Genomic DNA, 23,342 nt, shown 5'->3' on the forward strand with positions numbered 1-23,342 from the left:
TCCAACCTGGTTAGTCCTGTGATTAAGTGTCTAATCATACTACTGTGCACCACGAAGAAGAGACTGAATGTAGAAAGACAAGGAACAATGGATACAAACTTGAACATAGAAGGTTTCACCTCAACATGAGGAGAAACCTCTTTACAGTGAGGGTCACAGAGCTGCCCAGCAGGGTTGTGGAGTCTCTTCTCTGGAGACTTTCAAAACCTGCCTGGATGCATTCCTGTGCAGACTGCCCTAGGTGATCCTGCTTTTGGCAGCGGGGTTGGATTTGATCTCTGGAGGTGCCTTCCAACCTCTAACATTCTGTGATTCTGTAAAATGTCAGGAACAAGTGAACAGGAATGACTTGCACTAGCAATGCCAAATTCAGCAATACCGCTTGTCAGAAAGACAAGCTGAACGTGCTGCAAAAATGTTACCTCTTCCTTCTTTGGTACCTATGTGTCAAATTTTTATTTATTTATTTATTTATTTATTTGATTTAAATCATAGCATTGCTGATGTTTGTTAGCTCCAGTGTAGCAGGAAATGACAGTGCAGAATAGATCAAGTGACAGCAACCATCAGCAGTAACGTCTGCCCCATCAATAAAGGGAAGCTTTTAAACTTTCTGTTGATGAGGTTTCCATTACAGATGACATGGAGCTGGCCCAAGGGACTACATTCAGACAGAAAACAGTTTTTAGTGGATAGACAGCAGCAGACAATATTCAGTTTCTGAGGACACAAGGCTTTCAGTGATAACTTGCTTTTCATTGTCAGCGCATGGATACATAAAGGATAAAGCTCGAGATTGTTAAGTATAAATTTGAAGACAGCTTGATGATGAACAAGAATGGCTCCTCACATGTGGCCCATAGGTACAACTGTTTAATTTACCCAGAAACTACAGCTGTGAATTTGAACCTTGGCACATGTTTAAGCCAAAGACTATCACCAGCTGATCTGCTATTTCTATGTGGTTAGGAGGGCAGGGAAGGTCAAACACACCTGCACACACTATTCACTATTGTTCTGCTTTTGATACCACTGGCTAAAGAAATCAATTTTTATTTTCCTTCCAGCCCCATACACTCAAGGCATCCATATTCAGAACAGAACTCAGATTGTTTTTACTACTTCAAAATTTTATCCAACGTTGTTAAATTAGCAGAGGGACTTATCAATATAAAGAGAATTATTTCAGTCAATGTACATTCTATTTTAAGGTATATCCATTCACTCAAATAAAGCTAAACAAGTATGAGAAAGAAAACTGCTGTGCCACTGTTTTGTCAGCCCACACTACCTTTTCACAGGCTCTGTCTGCACAAGGGCTGCATCTGTCATGGCTTTCATCCACAACTCCATTTCCTTCCCTGTATCTGTGCAGAAATAATAGGTCCTCATGTTTGGATGAGCTGCCTGATTGGAAATGACATGGTCATTGCAATAAAAATATAAGATCCTGTAAAAGGAAAGAGATAAATAATGTTACTGAATACTCATTCTTATTTTTCGGTAATAAGATTTTTGCTAATAATATTATCAGGAAACAAAAGTACTGGAAGGAATACTTCAGTGTTTTTCTGCCACTGCATTCATGTTTTAAAATAATTGCCTATAATTTTCAATCATAGCTGCTTCTTCATTAATGCAGTCAATAAAAAGCCCTTAGATTTCTTCAATATAGTAAGAACTATCTTAACTATCCATTAATGTGAATTAATATAATTATTGCAAGTAAGAGCTTGGCATAGAAGTTTAAAGCCTGCATGATACAATAAGTTTTAATTTGTACTTACCACAGTAAATAAATGATGTGTTGCTTAGCAGGCCAAAAGAAGAGCCAAAAGGAGCTCATAAAACAGAAAAAAGCAAACAGAAAATATTTAGTAGAGTGATTTAAATAATTAGTAACAAGATATGAAACACTTCAAACAACTATTCATGTAATATTGTGATTTAAGTGATACTAAAGTGTTATTTTTTTCTTTACATGTGAAGATACTGCATATCAAAATAAACAACTTTCATTAGTGGGTACTTCCAGCTGCAGATGTAGTCTACAATTCTAAAAACACCAGACAGTATTTAAAATCCATGAGTAATAACAACAACAGCTACAGCAACAACAATAACAACTCATCTATTTTCTCCTAGCAATAATATCCATATTTACATCAGGATAAATACTTATATTCTCTGCTATTCTATTATACCCAAACCAGACAGAACTGTACCCAGTTCAGACACAAGCTGTTTGTTAATTCTGTTTTTCAGAAGTAACTTGATAAAATTAGAGACATAGAATGGTTTGGTTTGGAATAGACCTCCAAAGGTCATCTAGTCCAACACCCCTGCAGTCAGCAAGGACATCCTCCACTAGATCAGGTTGCCCAGAGCCTTGCCAAGCCTGACCTTGAATATCTCCAAGCATGGGGCCCCAAATACCTCCCTGGAAAAGCTGTTCTGGTGTTCCACCACCCACATGGCAAAGAACTTTTTCCTACCACTTCATCTACATCTGCGCTTCTCTAATTTAAAACCATTGCTCCTCCTCCTATCACTACAGGCCTTTGGAAACAGCCCCTTTCCACCCTTCTTGTAGACCTCCTAATGAATTCTGAGTACTAGGCTATTGTGTTTTCAGACAAAAAAAGCCCCCAAACACCATTTCCCTTACCTTAAAGGCATATTTGCGGTTAATATGGTCCTCAGCAGAAAGCATGGATATCTGAAAACTAGGCAGAAGTATGCTTCCTAGTATTCCTTCTTCTTTCTCATCTGTGAGTGTATAGTCTTTGATTAGAGTAGCAAACAAAGTGTTTTGACTCTTCAGTGAAATTCTGTATTTAACAACACAAAACCACTGACAAAAGGTTTACCTGAGAAGAAAATGCCTTAGAAAACAAGAGAGCCAGACTGATTTTGCACACAGGTGTCTGGATACAGTCCCAGAAGCGTGCAGCCCACAACAGAAACTGCAGCCTCTCTCTGCCAACATACACCATGGAACATGTATAACACAAGGGCGTGCCCCCCAAAACCTGCTGCGCACCGTGAGATCCAGGCCACCCGAACATGGCCACCATCAACTCTATTCCAAATGGGCAAGCATAAACAAACCCCCTTCTGACTGTGTTCTGTAAAAACTGAAGCATGTGAGCTACCTTATAGAATCTGCCCTATGGAAAACATCACAAGCAGCGGCACTTGAAGAGATTTTTGGGGCATCAGTGCTTACCCAAAGATGACTTCAAAACTGAAGGGCAGAAGGAAGTCAAGCCCCTAATTCAGTGACAAGAGCACTACCTGCTATCTACTGCCTGCTCAGTGAAAACTGCAAATACCTATGAGACCAGAAGTATTTTAAAGATATTTTTAAACACCGCTTATGATTGTTGGCCTTTGAGAAAAATCTGCATTTTTTTTCCCCTGATATTTGGCATCTCAAGCTGCAAGTATTGATAATTTCCATGAAAATTTTACCTGAAATTACATTCTATTTGTAAAAACATATGTTTCAGATTGTTTTTCACCAACTCTCTCCCCCAAACCACTTTTTTTTTCCAGAACACTGCTTACATAAAACCTTAGACCGATACATTGTAATAATAATATGGTATTTTAATTGGAAGCCACAACCAGCTCTTAAATTCAATTATACTTTAGTTAAGGAATAATTGGATGCAATGAACAAAGTCAATCTTAATTGTATTTCAGATACAGAACTTACAAAACCATCCCCCATAACAGTTGTCTTAGCTGAAGACATTGCCCACAACAAATGACTGTATTCATGAAATTAGGATGAAAACCTAAGATATTCCAAGCATGGAAAACTAATACTGTGACAATTAAAATACATGTGAACAGCACAAAAGGTCTACCTTTCATACACAGATTTAAAGAAATACAACACTCTTTCCCCAGTTCTTTTGTACTTAGTAAATTCTGAAAAGCCCCAACTTTGGCTTGGCTTAGAAACACAGTGGTCAGGGAGGTGATCATCTCCCTGTATTCAGCACTGGTGAGGCCACACCTCGAGTATTGTGCTCAGTTCTGGACCCTTCACTGCAGGATGGACATTTTGGTGCTGGAGCATGTCCAGAGGAGGGCCATGAGGCTGGAGAAGGGCCTGGAGCACCTGGGCTACGAGGAGGGGCTGAGGGAGCTAGGGGTTTTCAGTCTAGAGAAGAGGAGGCTGAGGGGAGAAACCTCACTGCTCTCTACAACTACCTGAAGGGAGGTTGGAGCATCAAGGGGGCAGCCTCTCCTCCTTGGTGTCAAGCAACAAGACTACAGGAAACAATTTTGAGCTGTTCCAGGGGAGGCTAGTTATTAGGAAATATTTCTTCACAGAGAAGGTTCTCAAACACTGGAATGGTCTGCCCAGGGCACTGCTGGAGTCACCATCCCTGGAGGTGTTCAAGCAGTGTGTGGACCTGGCGCTTCGGGACATGGTTTAGTGTTGACTTTTCAGTGCTGGGTCAAAGGCTGGACTGGATCATCTTTCAGGTCTTTTCCAAACAGAAACATTCTGTGATACTGTGATTCTATTTCAGCTTATTTGGCACACTAACATATAGAAATGAAAAATTAAGATTCCAGAGCTGTTTGGATTTCTTTTATTTGTTGATGGTTTCGCTTATTGCTTTGATTGTTTATTTTGGGATGCTTCATATGCAGTGCTTTAGGCAAGTTTAGCCTCTTCTTAAAGCACCAATTTTTTTAGAACCTTTGGAAAAGAGAGCTTGAAAACTTGTTTAAACTAAGAAAACTCTGTAAGAAAGCAGAGAGTATATAATGACCACTTAACTAAATGCAGGGCAACTGTATCACAAGCGATGCCTCTGACATTACAGCCTCCTTTTGACTCAACAGTGGTTCATCCAACTATGCACACTTCTTTGGGCAAGGAAACAAAACCTAGTGATTATATTTCAATACTTTGAAATTTTTTAACAAAAACAATTGCAGAGCTTTTGTTTCATGACCTGAGTTGCTGTGATTAGAGCCATGCTGCAATTTAACAAGAACAGCATCTTAAATTCACATCCCTACTTTCATCATCACCACCACTACTTGTGCCAATTCTGAAGTGTCATCCTAAATTGAAACACTTTCCTACTCTTCATCTGCAGTTAAGGCTGCAAATGGCCTTAACTTTCTAGTTTCTCCTGTTTTGCCATGTTTTACAATTTTCTTTGCTCTTAGCCTCCTCCAAACTGTTAGGGTTGTACACTCTATTTCAGGATTGAGTATGTTTCTATATGTACAAATCCCATTTGTTTATCCTCTCAGGGGCACTACAGTTAATAACCTGTAATGGCAAAGGAATCAGTTTTCTAACACACCTATCTCCAGACTAGAATTCTAAGCCGCTAATTTTTACACATGAAATGGAAGTCCAATGTAGCTGCGTAAGGGGGCTCACAGATTTCTTGTGCCAAACACAGTAGAGACTTCAACTCATGTGGAATTGGACAACATTTCTCTTTATAAGTATGCATGCACACTGATTAGATTCCCAAAGGCTCATATATCCTCTTTGTCATTCCAAAGGCAGAATTTCAGCTCCTCTGCACTATCCCTTTCTTATCCACATTTCAGTTAATTAATTTGTGTGGAAAAAAGCAGATTTAAGCTGGCATATTTAGTTCCTAGCAACAGAAGCACTGAGAAAACTACAACCCAGAATTTAATAAAAGAGATGGCTGTGAATAGGTTTGCCCTTTTGAGTATACCTGTCAGGCAGGAAGCAATTACATGAAATGGGTAATTAAGATAAGGAAAAAAAAAAGGAAAGATGAAAGTAGCAGGCCTGAATATTGACAGTTGTACAACTAATTCAATGGATTATGTAGTAGCTTTTTATTTTGGACACTTGAGAGGTGTATCAAAATTTATCTGCTTTCGTTAAAAGTAGTAAACAAAGCTCTCTTGACTTGAACTTACCTCTGTAATAGAAGAGACACAGATCTGAGAGCACAAACCACCGCTTCTTCCACAACTTCATTCCAGTACTATCCTGCATGAAGCAAAGTGATCAAGTAAGAACTTTCAGACTGTGAACTGTAAGAGCTCAAAGTAAACCAGGCACTACGTAACTGTGGTGATGTGCTAGTTGTTAATTTTCTTGGCTAAAATATTCTAAGTAGTTCTGACCTCTCGTCAGAGACTTGACACAGCGAACACAGATGATAACCCAGGAAGCCTGAACTTAGCATGACTCAGAAGTAAGAGCTGATTATTTTAGCATGCTAGGGACTACAATCTACAGCTCTCTGCAAGAAATGTATACCTTTTGAAACAAGAAGAGTGTGGTAACACTTGGAGTACATCCTCATTACTTTCTGAAGAAACTCTCTGATGAACCTCATCTTCTACTACGACTCGCATATCTACAGCAAATTTCTTTCCCAAATAAAGTTTATTCCTAAGGCAATTTCGTTTTCTTTTCTGCTTATAACCAATTTGCTCTGCACAACTCGGAATGAAAGACTGCTGCTGCAGTGTAAATAACACACATCCTACTACAGTCAGCTTTAATAAATATGTTGATCTGTTTTGAGAAGAAAAGTACTTGTGAATTATCAATATTCTTGTAGGAAATAAGTTTTGTAACTACCAAGAAGAGGGATTCTGTAAGGAAAATCTGTGGAGAGGGTTTCACATTGGGCTTGGCTGGGTTCACTGCTGGGCTCACTGGTACAAGAGACATGTAAACATACTGCAATGAATCCAGCAAAGGGCCAAATGATAAAGGGATTGGAGCATCTTTCACACAAAGAGAGGGTGAGAGAGCTGTGACTGCTCAGTCTGGAGAAAGGGCAGCTCAGAGGCATCTTCTCAACATATATATCTGATGGAAGTCTGTAAGATGATGGAACCAAACTCTTCCCAGTGGTGCCTCATGACAGGACAAGAGCCAATGGGAAGAAATTAAGAAAAATAAAATTCCACCTGAGCAGAAGTAAACTTTGGATTTTGTTTTTGTTCTTTTTTACTGTGAGAGTGTTACAGGTTGCCCAGAGGGCTTGTAGTGTGGTCCCAAAACAAAGCAAAACCCCTCTCGTCTCTGTAACAACTTTTCACTCTCAACACTGAATAAGAATAGAGGCCATGAGAGTAGCTAAACATAGAAGAATTTTCTACTCAGCAGATACTTCTAGATCTTTCTATCTGATAGTAACTTTCAAAAAACTGACTCCTCAAGAGCATCCAGACATTTTGGTGACAGGTACCAGTCTGTCAGAGTAGGTAGGAAATGACAATATCGATTCAAATCTATGCATATACATTGGCCTCAGCTGAGTTTAAATGACAAGTTTAGTTCTCAGTGGATTTATAAAATATCTTCCTAATACAGCCATATGAGTTTTCTTCAATTTTTTGATCGAACTACTCTACTCTGAATTTCCTGAAGCATAAGAAAGTGAAAATGGTCTGGTACTGCAGACTGCAAATCTACAGCAGGCTAGGTAACCTGTTGCTAAATACTAAAGAGCACGTATTTCAGATTAAATTCAACAGAAAAACCTAAAGTGATCTCTGGGTTTTAAGATAATTATGTTTAGAATTAAAAAAAAAACAGGCAATCCTTTTCAGATAGGTGAAAAACAAATATTGCTTGATTGCTGGGGTTGGACTCAATGAGCTCTGGAGGCCCCTTCCAACCCCTTAACATCCTGTGATTTCTAATTTGTTATTGAAATAAAAAAATCATGAAGAGGGGTAGTTTAACACACAACCAAAACCAAACAAAGCAACACAAAAAAAAGCCAAAAAACCCCACCCCAAACCCACGAATAAAACCAACAGAAAAAAACCCAAACAAAAAACCCAAAACAAAAAAAGCAACACAAATAGAAAAAAAAAAAACCCACCCCAAAACCACAAACCAAACCAAGAACTGCATAAAAAGAAAATCAAACAAAAAAGACCACACACACAAACAGAAAAAAAACCCCAAACTCAAAAAAAAAAAACCCACACAAAAAATAAAAACCAAAACCAGGGTTAAACGCCCTCCCCACAACCTACATATGCTAGGCAATAAATCCTTGTCCCATCATCTCAACATGCCTGAAATTAATTCAGGTATTTACTACCAACATCTGCTTAGGTTTTTCAAGCCCCTTATGTATTTTAGAGAGAAATATGTATACATAATATATCAAAGTTCTGCACCAGTCTCATACCTTCACTCATTTATATCTCAGTGTTATCCAATAAGTAGCCAATTAATTCAAAACCCATGTGGCAGTTCTTCACGGTTTACAGCTTCACTCTGGTATCTCTATCCTTGTTTTTTAAGCAAATGATTGTCTTTTGTACAGTATACACCTTACTGAGAAAAAGAAGGGGGCAAAGGAGGGGGGAAAGTACCTGTTTGTAGAGCCAGCCACGTCTGACAACAGGTGCATTAGGATTTCTCTTTATGGAGTTTGACCTCTTTCCAAAATTATGAACCTTCTTTGAAGAGCGTGATGTCTGAATTGAATTGAACAGGGGAGAGAAAACAAGACATCAGTATCTGTTGGAAAATCCTAACACATTTTCTTTTCTTTAAGATCTTGTACTCGTTCCTCTGGGAGACTGCAGACTACCAACTGTATTCCTTTTTTAGGCAAACAATTATCGTGATGGTTGTGCTGGCTTCAGCATTTCTTTTTCTTTGTAGAAGTTTTAAAGATAAATGCTGAGACAAAACCTTTTTTTTTTCTTTTGTAAGAAGAAAACCAAACCCTATACATATCTGATCTTCTTCAAAGATAGGCAAAAAGAAGTAAAACTAACAGATTATTAACTATGAAAAACTACATCACCTGGGCATGCATATTCTAATCTTTCCTGCTTTTAGCACTCATGCAATACAAGCAAACTTCTTCAGATTTCAGCAAGATAAAACTTCCTCTTTCAAAACATATACTAAGTTTCTTCTATTCTTTCTCCTCTCTCAATAATCCTTCACTCTGTGATCATAGAATGGTTTAAGTTGAAAGGGACCTTGAAGACCATCTAGTTCCAACCCCCCTGCCATGGGCAGGGACACCTTCCACTAGACCATGTTGCTCAAGGCCTCACCCAACCCAGCCTTGAGCACCTCCCAGGGAGGGGGCATCCACCACAACCTGTCTGGGCAACCTGTTCAATTGTCTCACCTACTTATTTCCTGTTCCCTCTTCCATAAAAATAAAATATTCACTTTTTTCATGGTATCAGTGTTTGTCAATCTCATTTAGGATGAAAGGATGAGAAAAGCCAGCACAGAGAACATCACCCTTTCTTCCAGCAGAAGAGTTTTGACTCCAAAACTGAAGATTCAGCAGAGCTGCTTATAAATTCATAGAGTGGTTTAGTTTGGAAGGGACCTTAAAGATTATCTAGTTCCAACTCCCTGACATGAGCAGGGACACCTTCCATTAGACCAGGTTGCTCAAGGCCTCATCCCACCTGGCCTTGAACACCTCCAAAGAGCTGGTAATCAAGGCTGTTCAACACAGTACAAAGCAGATCTCTTGGCTGGTTAGAATAGTCATTATTCTACCTGCTTGAACCAAGGCCTTACTCTGAAAATTTGCCCTAACATTTCTGTTGCTCATACCTTTTACAACCTTACAGCTATGCAATGGTCATAGATGATTAGGAGAAGTAGGATAAATAATACATTTTAGATTTTATCCTTCTTCTACTTGAGTAACAAAAAGAAATCAGAGAAGTCATAAAGCAACATGCAGCGTTTTGCCAATCCCCACTTACTTATTTTCAACCTACAAAGTTTCTTCTGCAACTAAATGAGCTAAGCGTCTACTTGTGTTTTAAACTCTGCAAGAGCTGGTGCCTCAGAGACCGTGCAATGTGATATAGCAAAGCATCCCACTCTGCAAAAGAAGTAAATTTCAAGTATGTTTTTTAAGTTGTGTTCATGGCGTTGCTCCAAATCCAGCATTTGAATTGAGAAAATATAATGCTGTGCTTCAGCTTCCACATCTCTACTGCAGAGACTAATCATAAGTTTATGCTGACTTCCTAAAGGAGGAAGGCTAAACAAACACTCAGCTTGTGTTGCAAATTAGGGTATAGGGTTTCCTCTCTGAAAATTCTCTCAATATGCATCACAGAAGTGAGCTGAGTTTTTTACACGCTTTAGAGAGAATTCCACAGTAGGATAGAAATCATAAACCCAAAATTGCCATTTAAAATGATGTGCAGCTTTTGTCAACAATGCCATTAACTGAATAATGCAACACAGCCTAGCCAAGAAAGAGGAACTCGACAAAAACTATGTGTGTTTGCTGTAAGTCTACAACACAAGGAAACAAAGATCTTCTGCATTTGTTTTTTGAAAGAATTGGGAGGCAACATAAAGGAGTGCTTTTAGTTGCCCTTGGAGATACAGGACTCAGCTCTGTTAGGCTGGATGTTAGTTACGTGACCCCCGAGCCTTCCAGTATCTGAAGGGGGCCTACAAGAAGGTTGGGGAGGGACTTCTCAGGATCTCAGGCAGTGATAGGACTAAGGGGAATGGAATGAAGCTGGAGGTGGGGAGATTCAGGCTGGATGTGAGGAGGAAGTTCTTCACCATGAGAGTGGTGAAGCCCTGGAATGGGTTGTCCGGGGAGGTGGTTGAGGCCCCGTCCCTGGAGGTGTTTAAGACCAGGCTGGATGAGGCTCTGGCCAGCCTGATCTAGTGTGGGGTGTCCCTGCCCATGGCAGGGGAGTTGGAACTAGCTGATCCTTGTGGTCCCTTCCAACCCTGACTGATACTATAACACGAAATTCTTCCCAGAAAGAGGGATTGGCCATTAGAATGGGCTGTCCAGAGAGGTGGTGGAGTCACCAGCTCCCAAAGTGTTTAAAATAAGACTGGATGAGGGACTTAGTGCCATGGTTTAGTTGATTAGATGGTGTTTGGTGATAGGTTGGAATCGATCATCTCAAAGGTCTTTTCCAACCTGGTTAATTCTGTGATTCTGTGTTTGGATAGCAAGACAGAGCAAGCCATTGAAAATCTAATTAGAAATAAAAGTAAGAAATGTTTGCATTTTCATCCGAAAAATTCCTCCCACCAAAAATGGACAAAGGTTTGTAAGAAGACAAGAGAATTATGATATTATAGAATAAAAATTATTTGGGCTGAAAGGGACCTTAAAGATCATTTACTTTCAACCCTCCTGCCATAGTCAGGGACACCTTACACTAGAATGGAATAGAATAAACCAGGTTGGAAGAGACCTTTGAGATCATCAAGTCCAACCTATTATCCAACATTATCTAATCAACTAAACCATGGCACCAAGCACCCCATCAAGTCTCTTCTTAAACACCTCCAGTGATGGTGACTCCACCACCTCCCTGGGCAGCCCATTCCAATGGCCAATCACTCTTTCTCTTTCACTCTTTCTTCCTAACATCCAGCCTAAACCTCCCCTGGTGCAGCTTGAGACTGTGTCCTCTTGTTCTGGTGCTGGTTGCCTGGTAGAAGAGACCAATGCCCACCTGGCAACAACCTCCCTTCAGATAGTTGTAGACAGCAATAAGGTCTGCCCCCCAGCCTCCTCATCTCCAGGCCTCATATAACCTGGCCTTGAACGCCTGTAGACAGATGTCTATAAGAAAACTTCTGTGCTGTGAGGGTGCCAGAGCCCTGGAGAAGGCTGCCCTGTGAAGTTGTGAAGTCTCCTCCTCTAGAGATTCCAAACCCATCTGGATATTGTGATCCTGGGCAACCTGCTTTGGATGACCCTACTTTGGCAGGGGGAATTGGGACTAGATGATGTCCAGAGATCCCTTCCAACCCCTAGCACTCTAGGATCCTATCATCTATGACCTGCAGGCAGGGGGCACCCATGACCTCCCTAGGCAACCTGTTCCAGTGTCTCACTGTAGAGACTTCTTCATATCCAGTTTATATCTAACCCCCTCAAGTTTAAATTCATCCCCTCTCCCCCCCCAGCTTTCTTTTAGGCCCTATTCAGGTACAGAAAGGCTGCTACAAGATGTCCCTGGAGCTTTCTTTTCTCCAGGCTGAATGAAAGGAATATTCCAACTGTATGAAAGGAATATACAGAGAATCCATAACAATTCAAAGCACATGACAAAGTGACCTACATCTATCTCATTTAACCTGTATGGCTACTGAACTGGTATCACACAACAGCTGTGTCAAGATTTTGATCAGAAATAATTAATCACACTCATACTTGCTGTAATATAAGGTATCAAAGGTTCAAAACATCTCAAGAGAGTTCCAGACTCCACATGCTTGTAAAACAGATAATTCATTAAGGATGCTTCTGAAAACACAACCAACCACAAGTAATACTACCACTGTCAGGTCTACTGACAAATTTAGATAGGTATCTCTTAGGTACATCTGACAATAGACCACATTGAATTCAGTTTCACTGAGCTCACAGCAAGTTTTAATGGGTTGCATGTTACCAACAGAGACTAAACCTTCCTTTAATTAAACACAGCATCACTAGTGCTTTCTAATTTTAGTTGTTACAGACAACACTTCAGATGACTTGTGATTATTTTACCACATACTGCATAAAGAGAATAACTCTTTTATGTTCACAAGAAATTCTGAGCCCTGAGACAAGGAGTATTTTAGGATACTGGAATACTGTAGGTGTAGATACAAACTAATTATGACTTCTCAACTCTTTACATCGCCTCCTCCTCTTGTTATGTCTGGGATCCCTTGGGCATCCCATATTCTCTCACATGTATTTAAGGTATCTCAAGCTGGAAAAACAGGCAGAAAGGGAAAAAAAAACAACTAAAGGGTTCAACTACTTTTTACCTAACAGAACTGAAAAAAATCTAGGACATGTTGCAAAGCTCTTCTTTTGCAAAGGCATAAACAAAACAAGGATGGTAACTGAAGGGTCCAAATACTAATTGCATGCTGGAAGGCGTAGAAGTTAACACAGCTAGCAAACTTACAGTCACATCTGGTACAAACAGACCTGTTATAAGGCACAGTCCCAGCAAATGATGTTTCCAAAATCAGAGCCTCTGAGGCTACTCTGTACAGCTGCAGTACTGAGGAAGAAGCCTGGAATTCCACCCACTGATATTCTCTTTCCCAAACCCAAAGAAAACAAATACCATCAGGATTTTGAACTCTGGACAACAAACCAGTCAGTAGCTGAGGATTGCCCACTTCACCACACTGCAAGCTGCTGCTCTCTCTCCTTAGATAGTAAAGGACACAGAGCTTACTTGAGGCTTCTTTCCTAGTTTCAGAACTAGCCCACCAGAAGTAATGATTAACATTAAACTTACTGAGCCTTGGTGAACAGAAAATTGTCTGCAAGTGAACTCAAACAAAATAAATCCAAATCTTTGCTACTTTGAATGTTTGTCTGAAAATATGTGTTCAGTCTTCAAGGCTTAAACTATCTTCCAAACCACAAACCAACATGATGCTCTCTTCTGGATTTTGGAGGCAATTTCAGAGCCTTCCAATGTTGAAGTTTTCCATGAGCTAAGTGGGTTTTCTCCTTCAGCATTTTAGCTTGGACCAGGAGGCTGCTCTTGCAGGTCTCCCATTTGGTTTGCATATAGAGCAAAGTGGATTTATTTTAGACTGAGTAAAATGCAAGATTCAGAAGGAACACTGCTATAGTGGGAATACAAACCATGAAAACACGTTTGGCCCCCTAGGCACCAATACTGCCCTTCACATTGCCCCTGTTTACTATGCTGCTTGCTAATGTATCTCATGACTAATACTGCAAAATTTCTGGCTAACCCTAATGCTGAGAAGACATGTATGGCTATATCTAAATTAGCCATGTAAAGATAGCTCAGGATTCAGTTCTGTATGAAGTATCTATAAACAAACTGATGAAATTTATATACAGTGTGATACATCCTAGCTGCAATAGAGACATTAGGGGCTCTGCAGCAGCTCTCCTGGGCTCACTCACTGTGAGAAAACTGGTAGCCTTATTCTGCTGATAATCAGGACAGCAATGAAGAGCAGGGGAGATGAATTGTGGAGCATGCCTGGTAACTCTGCACATTAAAAAGCTGATTTTCTGAATACATTTCAGGATGAGAAGAAAGAAAAAGATAACTACAAACCCTATTAACTAATTTAAAAAAGAGATGTGGAAATATATACCTCTGTCTAAATCTCAAGCCTCTGTAGGTCTTTTTCACAGTTAGAGGTTTGTGCTAGTGGTTTCAAGGTTTGAAATTCACTTCGAGCTAATAGGGAAGAAGCAGCACTTAAGAGTGGTAGGGTGTTGTCTGGCCAGTAGGATGTACATAGAGGAAAAAGAGGATTAGAAATAAGACTTTTACTGGGGAGAGAGCTATTTCTGCTTCATCTTATACTAGGCTCTCTCATGTAGCTGCTTGTTACACGCAATTACAATGCTATTTTACCTGGAAAAATCTAGTCAACTGTTCGCGACTGAGCAATTTCCTTAACAATGCTTACCCAAATATCTGATCAGTTACTCAAGATGTTGTTATTCACAGAGATTAGAAAGATCAGACCCTGTAAACAATTTAAGTTTATGCAATCCATAACATCTGAGACACCTGATAAAAATTATAGCTTCAGTGATAACTTGTTTCACACACTTCAATTTCCAAATCAAATATGAAAGGAGTCAAGTGCCCTGAAAAACAGACATGCTTTCTTTCTCTTTTCTGATGGGCTACTAATATACACTGTCTAGTATCTTGAATGACTTGAATTGTGACTTAATTTAGACAAAAAGACTTACTCTGCCCACAGGGCTCATTGGATGAGCAGCATAATCTGATGTCAGATTATAGTTAGTTGCTTCACACATCATGCTTACTGGTCGCTCCTTCTTTTCTTCAGATGTCATTGCTGCAGCAGTCCTGAAAATAGAATATGTAATAGCACTAGAACATGCTGTGTGTGCAGACTGCTATTAAAAAGCACCCCTAGGTGCAGCATAATACAGCCTGTGACCAGCTTTTCCAACATGAAAACAATTCACATGTTGTTGAGAAGTTACCTGTGCAACATTTTGAACTTAAATCCATCCTAGATTAATTTTAAGGTGTTCTTTTAAAACAGAATTTTTCTATTAGAGTAAGGTGATGGTGAGATGGAAAAAAAATCAGGTCTAACCATGAGATGGAAATGCAAAGAAATGCTCTCCAAAGCTTTGTCTCACTGCAATGAGACCATACATGCTTGTAAAGCTTCACATAATGCTGTTCTGATGGCTTTCTCAGCAATTGTGGTGAGTAGAACACCCAGTACCCAGCCACGCATAAAATACTGAGGTCAGGTGTGACTTACATGCTGCATACACAACTACTCATACTGTTCTGTGGTCTACAAGACTGATGATGCAAAGGCAGCAAAGCCAAGTTACTACTTAGTGACTGAGAAAGCATCTCAACTGGCCAAGAAAATAATAGATTGCAGAGAAACCATCATGCAACACATGGTAGGTTAAAGGCAAGCAACTGGCCCTAATACATTAAAAAACTTACTCCCTTTTTGGAAGTCTGTTGGATTATTATATATAGGTTGTTTGCTAACACTACAGAATAAAGTGGCAAGTGGAAATTCACTCAGTGCATAAACAAGGTGCATTTGTATCATGTAACTAATTTAGACTACAGTTTTTATCATAGAAAAATAGTATTAAATGTTTAAAATTGCTTTCAAATAACGTAAACTGTAACACCTCTTCCATGCTAATCTGATTTGGAAAAACTAAATACTGCAATTAGCAGTCACTTGAACCTTATTCCAGTATTAAAATACATGTTTTAATTATTGTAGACTGAGACAGATGCTACTTACTGTTCATTCACAACAAAAATACAGTTGTCCTGTGATGGCTGTCCTGTTACTGGATGTTTGCAGGTTACTTTTCGTTCATTATGACTGTGGAAGAGAGAGAAGGAGAATTATTAGGCAAGGGCTTTTTGATTTTTCCAACTCAGTGATATAAATCCAGAACATGGAGTGAAAACAATCAGGAATATTTAATTAGGGCATATAACAGTGTATCTGTAAGCACAGATGAATATATATATATACACACATATATATATATAAAGGATGAAAACAAGTATTAAAGAATCTTCATTAATACTCTGGAAAAAGATGGAAAACAATGATACTTAGGTCTTGAATTTAGAAACCAGAGCAGTAAGAATATTACTTGTTCATATATGATCACTTATAATTCATTTCAGTCTTTAGACATATATTCATAAGCAGCATTTCAGCCAGAGAGGGACAAATTGAGTACAGAATCATACACAGAATCACAGACTGCTAGGGGTTGGAAGGGACCTCAAAAGATCATGTAATCTAACCCCCCTGCCAGACCAGGATCACCTGGAGTAGGTCACATAGGAACACATCCTGGCAGGTTTTAAATGTCTCCAGGAGACTCCGCAACCTCTCGGCACAGCCTGCTCCAGGGCTCTGTCACACTCATAGTGAAGAAGTTTTCCCTTATGTTCATGTGGAACCTCCTCTGCTACAGCCTGCACCCATTGCCCTTTGTCCTATCATTGGACATCACCGAGCAGAGCCTGGTTCTATCCTCCTGACACTTGCCCTTCACATCTTTATAAACATGAATGAGGTCAGCCCTCAGTCTCCTCTTCTCCAAGCTCCCTCAGCCTTTCCTCATAATGGAGGACAAGACATAACAAAGGACAAACAACTGACCTGTAGGCATCAAATATCACTACCATAAAGTAATTGTCTTCTAGCTTAGAACCATAGAACTGCTGAGGCTGGAAGAGACCTCTGAGATCATAAAGTCCAACTACCTGCCTAGAGCCCACAGTCCCACCACTGCTGATAAGCCACTACCACTAAAGCACGTCCCTCAGCACACATCCACTTGTTTAAATAGTTCTGATAATGCATATAAATATTCAGAGGCTGGGACAACCATGATGTGTCGCAATCACAGTTCCACTTTTGCTGTTGACTTTTTAATTTACTGCTGCTCCCCTGCAGCAATCTTGGGAGTACCTTCAAGTGTCAAGAAGCCTGTCAGCTGAAAACTTCACCCTCATCAGCACAGAATGCTCATTTTGCAGTATCTCCTCCCCAGAACTGCAGGTGTTGCCAGATCACAGCACCTCCCCCCGTTGGGAATAAAGTGCCAAAATTCAACAACTATCAGCTGCTGCCACTCAAGAAGGAAATGTTATGACTTAAGCCCTCCAGCCCTAGAGGGGAAGAAAAAGAAGCAGGGGGAATTGCCTTTACTGCCTACCAGATATGTCAATCATCTGACAGCTATTTGTGCCTGCTGCAGACCAGAGTGTTTCTACCCCCAGCCTACATGCAAGCTGCAGGGTCCCAGTCCCAGTTATGCTAAGAGTACACGTGAAAGTGTGAAGCTGCCAGCTGGCACTTCAACAAGACTATGCAACTACAAATGGTGGTGGAATTGCAATAACCCTCTCTGAAGTCCCCAGAGTGTAGGAGAGAGCAGAAGAGGTCCACTGGCAACATTTTAACCCAATTCAGTGCATACAAACAGAAATCAGATTAAGAAAGGGCAACAAGTATATAACATAGACAGGTTACGTGGATATAACACACATGCTTCAAAACAAAGTCATCTCCTCTGTTTTTAACACTTAGAATATTATTTATAAACAGCCCCCCAGTATCTGAATTGAGCACTGTAAATCACAAAGAAATAATTCCATTGGGGAGCATTTACTTTTGTAAAGAGTATGCAATTATAATCTTTTCCATGTAGGGCATCTTATATAATTGCCATGCCTTCCTTACCACAAGTACAGCTCTGAAAAATACTTTTGGAGAGAGAACAAACCTGGACACACACACACACACACACACACATACACACATGTGCTTTAGTTGCAAATTAACAGAAGAGGTGCAGAACAACAGAAGCTTTGAATGGCACTTTATCTTTGAGCCTGCATTTTTTGTGGCCTATCCATTTAACTGTCTCAGCTTTCAAAACTATGAAGCACAGATTATCTAGCAAGTGTTACGCTAACTTTCCTGCTTCTTGAAACCACCTAGACTTAACAAGGCAATCTTCACATTCCCCAGGTTTCTTTAAAATTTCTTTGGATTGTACTATTGTACAATTATAGAAGCCTAGGATTGTTTTGGTTGGAAAAGACCTCTAAGATCATAGAGTCCAACTGTTGACCTAACACCCCCATGGCCATTAAACCATGTCCCCAACAGCCATGTCCACACATTTCTTGAACATCTCCAGGGACAGTGACTCCACCAACTCCCTGGGCAGCCTGAGCCAATGCCTGATCACTCTTCCAGTAGGGAAATTTTTCCTAATATCCAATCTAAACATGGCAATTTCAGGCCATTTCATCTCCTTCTACTACCTGATACTAGCGAGAAGAAATCAACCCCCACCTCACTATGACCTCCTTTCAGGGAGTTGTATGACGTGAAATGTCTCTTCTCAGCCTCCTCTTCTCCAGACTAAACAATTCCAGTTCCCTCAGCTGCTCTTGATAAGAGCATTATGGAGCATTAATAATTAAAAATTACCTCCAAACAAAAGCCTAATAAAATATTCACACTACTTGCATGATCAATTGACAGTTAGGTAGATCTGCATAAAACTAAAGCACAAGATTAGAGAGCCCAATTCTTTCCACTTTCTTTACTGGGATTTCAAATACCTATGCATACTAAATGAATAAAATGTTATGGAGCTTAATTAATGAGTTAGCAAATGCCAGTACCTCATCTTCACATTAAACTCTGCAGAATTCTAAGTTTAGCTTCTGAAGAAGCTTCTGTTGCAGGAATGCAATCACTACATGAGAGGACGGAAAAAGAGGGCCTGAGTACAATGCCTTTCAAGTGAGAATGGTCCAGATTGAAGACAATTAAAATTCAAAACATTCCTAAGGAAGCATCCAGGTTTTTTTTTCATGATTCCTCTTTTACTTCACTTCCAAAACTGTGCTCTTTGTTCTCTGACATTTCAGAAATTCTCACATCAAGCTGAAAAAAAATAATAATTATGGACATGAGTTGGCACGCTCCAAGCTTCACCAAAATGTTGCCTTCTTGACAGCTGGCTATCAGCTGACATTCAGAAATACAAAATTTAATGGATCAGGATTTCTGCTTAAAGCACCAGCAATACTCAGGGCTCCAACAGAGAAGGCACAGCCCATGTTTGGTATGAGGGCGTCTGGTTCACGCTGACAGGAAAGAAGTCCCGTTCAAAGATTGTAAAGTGGAAGTCATACAAAAACCAGGAGGAAAAGTGGGAAGGGAGTGGCAATGATGAGAGGGAGGCAAAGGAGGAACAACCTTTTCTTTCTCTCTTCAGCTTAGATGCAAGTGAAATCTCAAGAGTGAACAGTGGGAATTCAGCTTGTACAACTAAGAAGTGTGACAACTGTAAATATGTCTAACTGGATGAATAGATTCCAAATACTTCCATTTGAAAACTTTTTCCTTACCTGAATTATTGCTTTTTGGGTATTAATTTAGCTGATATTTTGACAAGACTCCTCAAAATACTGGCATAAGGTGTAGAGGAGCTTGATAGCTATTGTCATAACCCTCCCACGTAACAATAGATGAAGGCATTTGTTTTAAACTCAATCTTGCAGACTACAGACTTTCATTAAAACCAAGTTAGCATCTGATTTAAACAGCTGTTCAGTTACCCATGAATTTCCAGGTCCATACATGCACTTAGTATTTCCTGTATTACACTATAATAATACATTATCTCACCAATAAACCTCAGGGGAAATAAAGCAAAATTTGTTGTGGTTTTTTTGGTGTGTTTTTGTCTTTTTCTTTTTTTTTTTTTTTTTAAACTGAGGATTCCAATTTCAATTTTACACAAGCTCCAGTGTGTAATTCAGAGTTTCAATTCTGCATATTAATGTGTCTTTTCTTCTATTAGGTGGTGGAGTGATTTGTTTGGCAATAGTGTAACAGGTAAACACAGAATCACCAAGTTTAGAAGAGACCTCAAAGATCATCAAGTCCAACCTGTCACCCAAGACCTCGTGCCTACTAGACCAACTGCCACATCCAGTCCCCTCTTGAGCACCTCCAAGGATGGCAACTCCACCACCTCCCTGGGCAGCACATTCCAATGGTTAATCTCTCTTTCCATGAAGAATTTCTTCCTAACATCCAGCCTAAACCTCCCCAGGCACAGCTTGAGACTGTGTCCCCTTGTTCTGGTGCTGGTTGTCTGGGAGAAGAGACCAGCCCCCACCTGGCTACAACCTCCCTTCAGGTAGTTTTAGAGAACAATAAGGTCTCCCCTGAGCCTCCTCTTCTGCAGACTACACAATCCCAGCTCCCTCAGCCTCTCCTCACAGGGCTTGTGCTCGAGGCCTCTCACCAGTCTCGTTACCCTTCTCTGGACACGTTCCAGCAGCTCAGCATCTTTCCTAAACTAAGGGGCCCAGAACTGGACACAGTACTCAAGGTGTGGCACACAGCAAACGGGTTAACCTGTCTGTTTCCCCCAACACCGAAGTGAGGGAAAAGCAACACACAAAAAACTCTGCAGGCTGTGACAGTGAGAGGAGAGTTCAATATAAACGAGGCAACATGAATGTACAATTGCCTTATCCTATTTGCAGAAAAAGCACAGCAGAAAGCAGCAGCAGCAAGGTGAAAACCCAAGCCAGGGGAGCGACTCCCTCCATCCCTCCTGGTCCTGTTGCCATCTCAGCATAAGAGACAACATCCAAACCCCCAGAACCCAAAACTAGCAGGGAGAGCAGGAAGCCTCTCATGTTAACAATCTGAACTTCAAGCCCCATAATATTTTGCTCCAGCCACCACTTTCATTTTGAAGCTGTCAAGAAGCAGGTTGGTTTTGACTAACAGAAGCAAATAGTCAACTTTACCATGACAAATAAGCAGCTAGAAGCCGGGGTGTTAATTCTTTACTTACACAGGGATACAACACTCCTCTCTCCAACCCATTTTTCACATCACCATGTTCTGAGAATACAGAGTAACTTTACACACACAGAGAGCATTGCACTTCTACAGGATGTAACTGACCCTTGCTATTTCAGCATCCATAGGGTAGGTTACGCTAATGTCAGGCTAAACACTAGAGACAAAGATGGAAAAAATTCCCTATTTTATTAGCTTTCATGACCATACTCTCCAGGCTCAGCACAAACTATTCGTCACTAATATTTGCTCCTGGGATGTGCTGGGCTCCAGAAATTGACACAGCTTACTAAAATGACATGAGAGAGAAGCATTTCAATGCAAAATCAAGCATAGTTCTTGCATGTATCAAGTTAATATTCTGGTTTTGATTTCAGTAGCGGCCTGGGACAAGGACCTGCTATAAAAGTATCAAAACTAAACCAAAACAAGCCAAGAAGGAATAAAAAAAATTCCACAACACAAAACCTTAACCACATCAAAACAGATCATGCAGGGGTAAGTTCCATTTTTTAGTTACCTCAGTGCAAGACAACTGATATCAGCTTAACAACATCAATTTTACTCTAGAACTTTTAAACATCTTCCCAATCTTTTTGTCTGAACACTGCAAGGGCTGGCCTCATTTAGCAGGTAGCTTTGGCAGATGGACAAGCCCTCAGAGCAAAAGGATTTAGCTTGTTCAGGTTAGAACTTGACAGTAACCTTGAATTTGAGTCATGCTATTTACCTTCTTATCTACTCTCCTTTCCATCTCCTGAGTCCCTTAATCTCTTCAGAAGACAGGATTATTTTCCTTATTTTCTAGACATACTCAACAAACCTTGTTGTGTAGTTCTAATCTGCTCACTGCTTGTACAGTCAACAAGCAATCTTTTTGATGGCCAACTGTGATCGAGGAACTACTGGAAAAAAGTCCTCAGATCTAAAACTCAAATATATTATTCTATTAGTACATAGCAACAAAACACAGAAATCTAGGAGCACTACTTGCCCCCTGAAGAGCCAGGATTGTTTGGTTTTGTTCTACCTTGTGTTTTGCAGGGCTGCCAATCCCGAAATACTGTGTACCTGTGATACTCTTAACGCTCCCTGGACTGCAAAATCAGCAAATCCCAAATTCTGTCCAGTTTTGCCAGTTTGAAATCGCTATCATCTACAGCAGCACCAGGAGTTTTTGGTAGGGAATAAATTCAGATAACAGAAGCGGAGATATGTAGTGCAGTTGTACAGGAAGATGAACACATCAAAAATAAAGGGTCAGACTGTTTTCACTGTGGAAGGCAGCAGTTCACTCAAAAGTACAAGAAAGATCAAAGTACTAGGGTGGGATCAGTTAGTCTGGGGTCCCTTCATTGTATGATTTGGTTGAGCTCCCTGTCCTCTCACAGAAAAATAAAAATAATTAGCTGGGCCAGAACTCCAAAGACACATCTGGTTTTGTTGCACTGAACTAGATGCCACTTCAAAAGCTTTTTGCATGGCCTTTCTTTGTAGACTTTATTTATGTGTTCCTAAATGCTAAAGCCTATTCATTTGCTCCTTCTCAACTTGACCATCAAAGCAAAGGCTGAGTTCTACTTCACTGGAAGAATACAAACAAGATCATAAACCAGGACACAACTTTCAACAGGCCTCCAGGTCTTTAATTTAGAATGACTGCTGCTTTTAACATTCAAAAAAACATATTTCAGAAGAATGCTGCACCAACTATCTGCCTCCTAACATTTATTCTACATCACAGACAAGATTTACAGCCTGACAATCTAATTTCTATTATGCAAACATGCAATTAAAAATATGCTCCCAGTACCCAAAAGTATTTCTTATGAGAATCAATTTTATGTATTTTTCATACCCCCTTCATAACACTTGAAAAGATTACAGCCAAAGTAAGAGTACCAAAATTATCAGAGCAATAAAGTCATCTCTACATTAATGGTAAATTTTTGCACTGACATTTAAAGGTAAGGCTCAACTGGAGACAAACATGAAACAAGTCTAGGCCAGCTTTATTCTGCTCCTGTAAAGCATTTAATTCCTGAACTGGGGCAGGGGGTGGGGGAGCAAATCACATCAGCAATTTTTACCTTTCAGGCTTGTTTTCCTGTGTAAGAATGCCTCATTTCTAACTGCAACAAATGCAGTAGCTTATGCTTATCTAACAAAAAGTTGTTTGAATGCAGGGGGGGAAAAAAAAATGTAAGTAAAAGCAGTTTCCACACAACTGTTAGCAAGGATGTGGTCTGTGGTTGTACCAACTCTCCTATTTTACTAAATCTGTAATGCTACACTGTACAGTAAAGAGCAAATGCAAGCACTTTTTTGTCAGCCCTATCGTACCCTAGAATTACAAACCTTTTTTCAATTAAGCTTTTTAAACAGCTTTGGAAACCAGGCTGCA

The 23,342-nt window shown here is 40.0% G+C and overlaps 1 protein-coding gene across 14 annotated transcripts in view; it reads right to left on the reverse strand.

Annotated features, from left to right (window-relative positions):
* The window catches only part of PLEKHA5 (pleckstrin homology domain containing A5), a 172,933-nt gene that overhangs the window by 52,611 nt on the left and 96,980 nt on the right, over window positions 1-23,342 (reverse strand). For all 14 annotated transcript variants that reach the window (XM_054167757.1, XM_054167744.1, XM_054167753.1 and 11 more), the window contains 6 exons: window positions 15,809-15,892; window positions 14,745-14,865; window positions 8,377-8,481; window positions 5,944-6,016; window positions 2,669-2,769; window positions 1,292-1,407 (listed from right to left, as the gene is read on the reverse strand). In XM_054167757.1, coding sequence (XP_054023732.1) covers window positions 1,292-1,407; window positions 2,669-2,769; window positions 5,944-6,016; window positions 8,377-8,481; window positions 14,745-14,865; window positions 15,809-15,892 — 600 coding nt within the window. The remainder of the gene's footprint in view (window positions 1-1,291; window positions 1,408-2,668; window positions 2,770-5,943; window positions 6,017-8,376; window positions 8,482-14,744; window positions 14,866-15,808; window positions 15,893-23,342) is intronic.

The sequence above is a fragment of the Dryobates pubescens genome, chromosome 15 (genome assembly GCF_014839835.1).
Source record: "Dryobates pubescens isolate bDryPub1 chromosome 15, bDryPub1.pri, whole genome shotgun sequence".
Classification (NCBI taxonomy): domain Eukaryota; kingdom Metazoa; phylum Chordata; class Aves; order Piciformes; family Picidae; genus Dryobates; species Dryobates pubescens.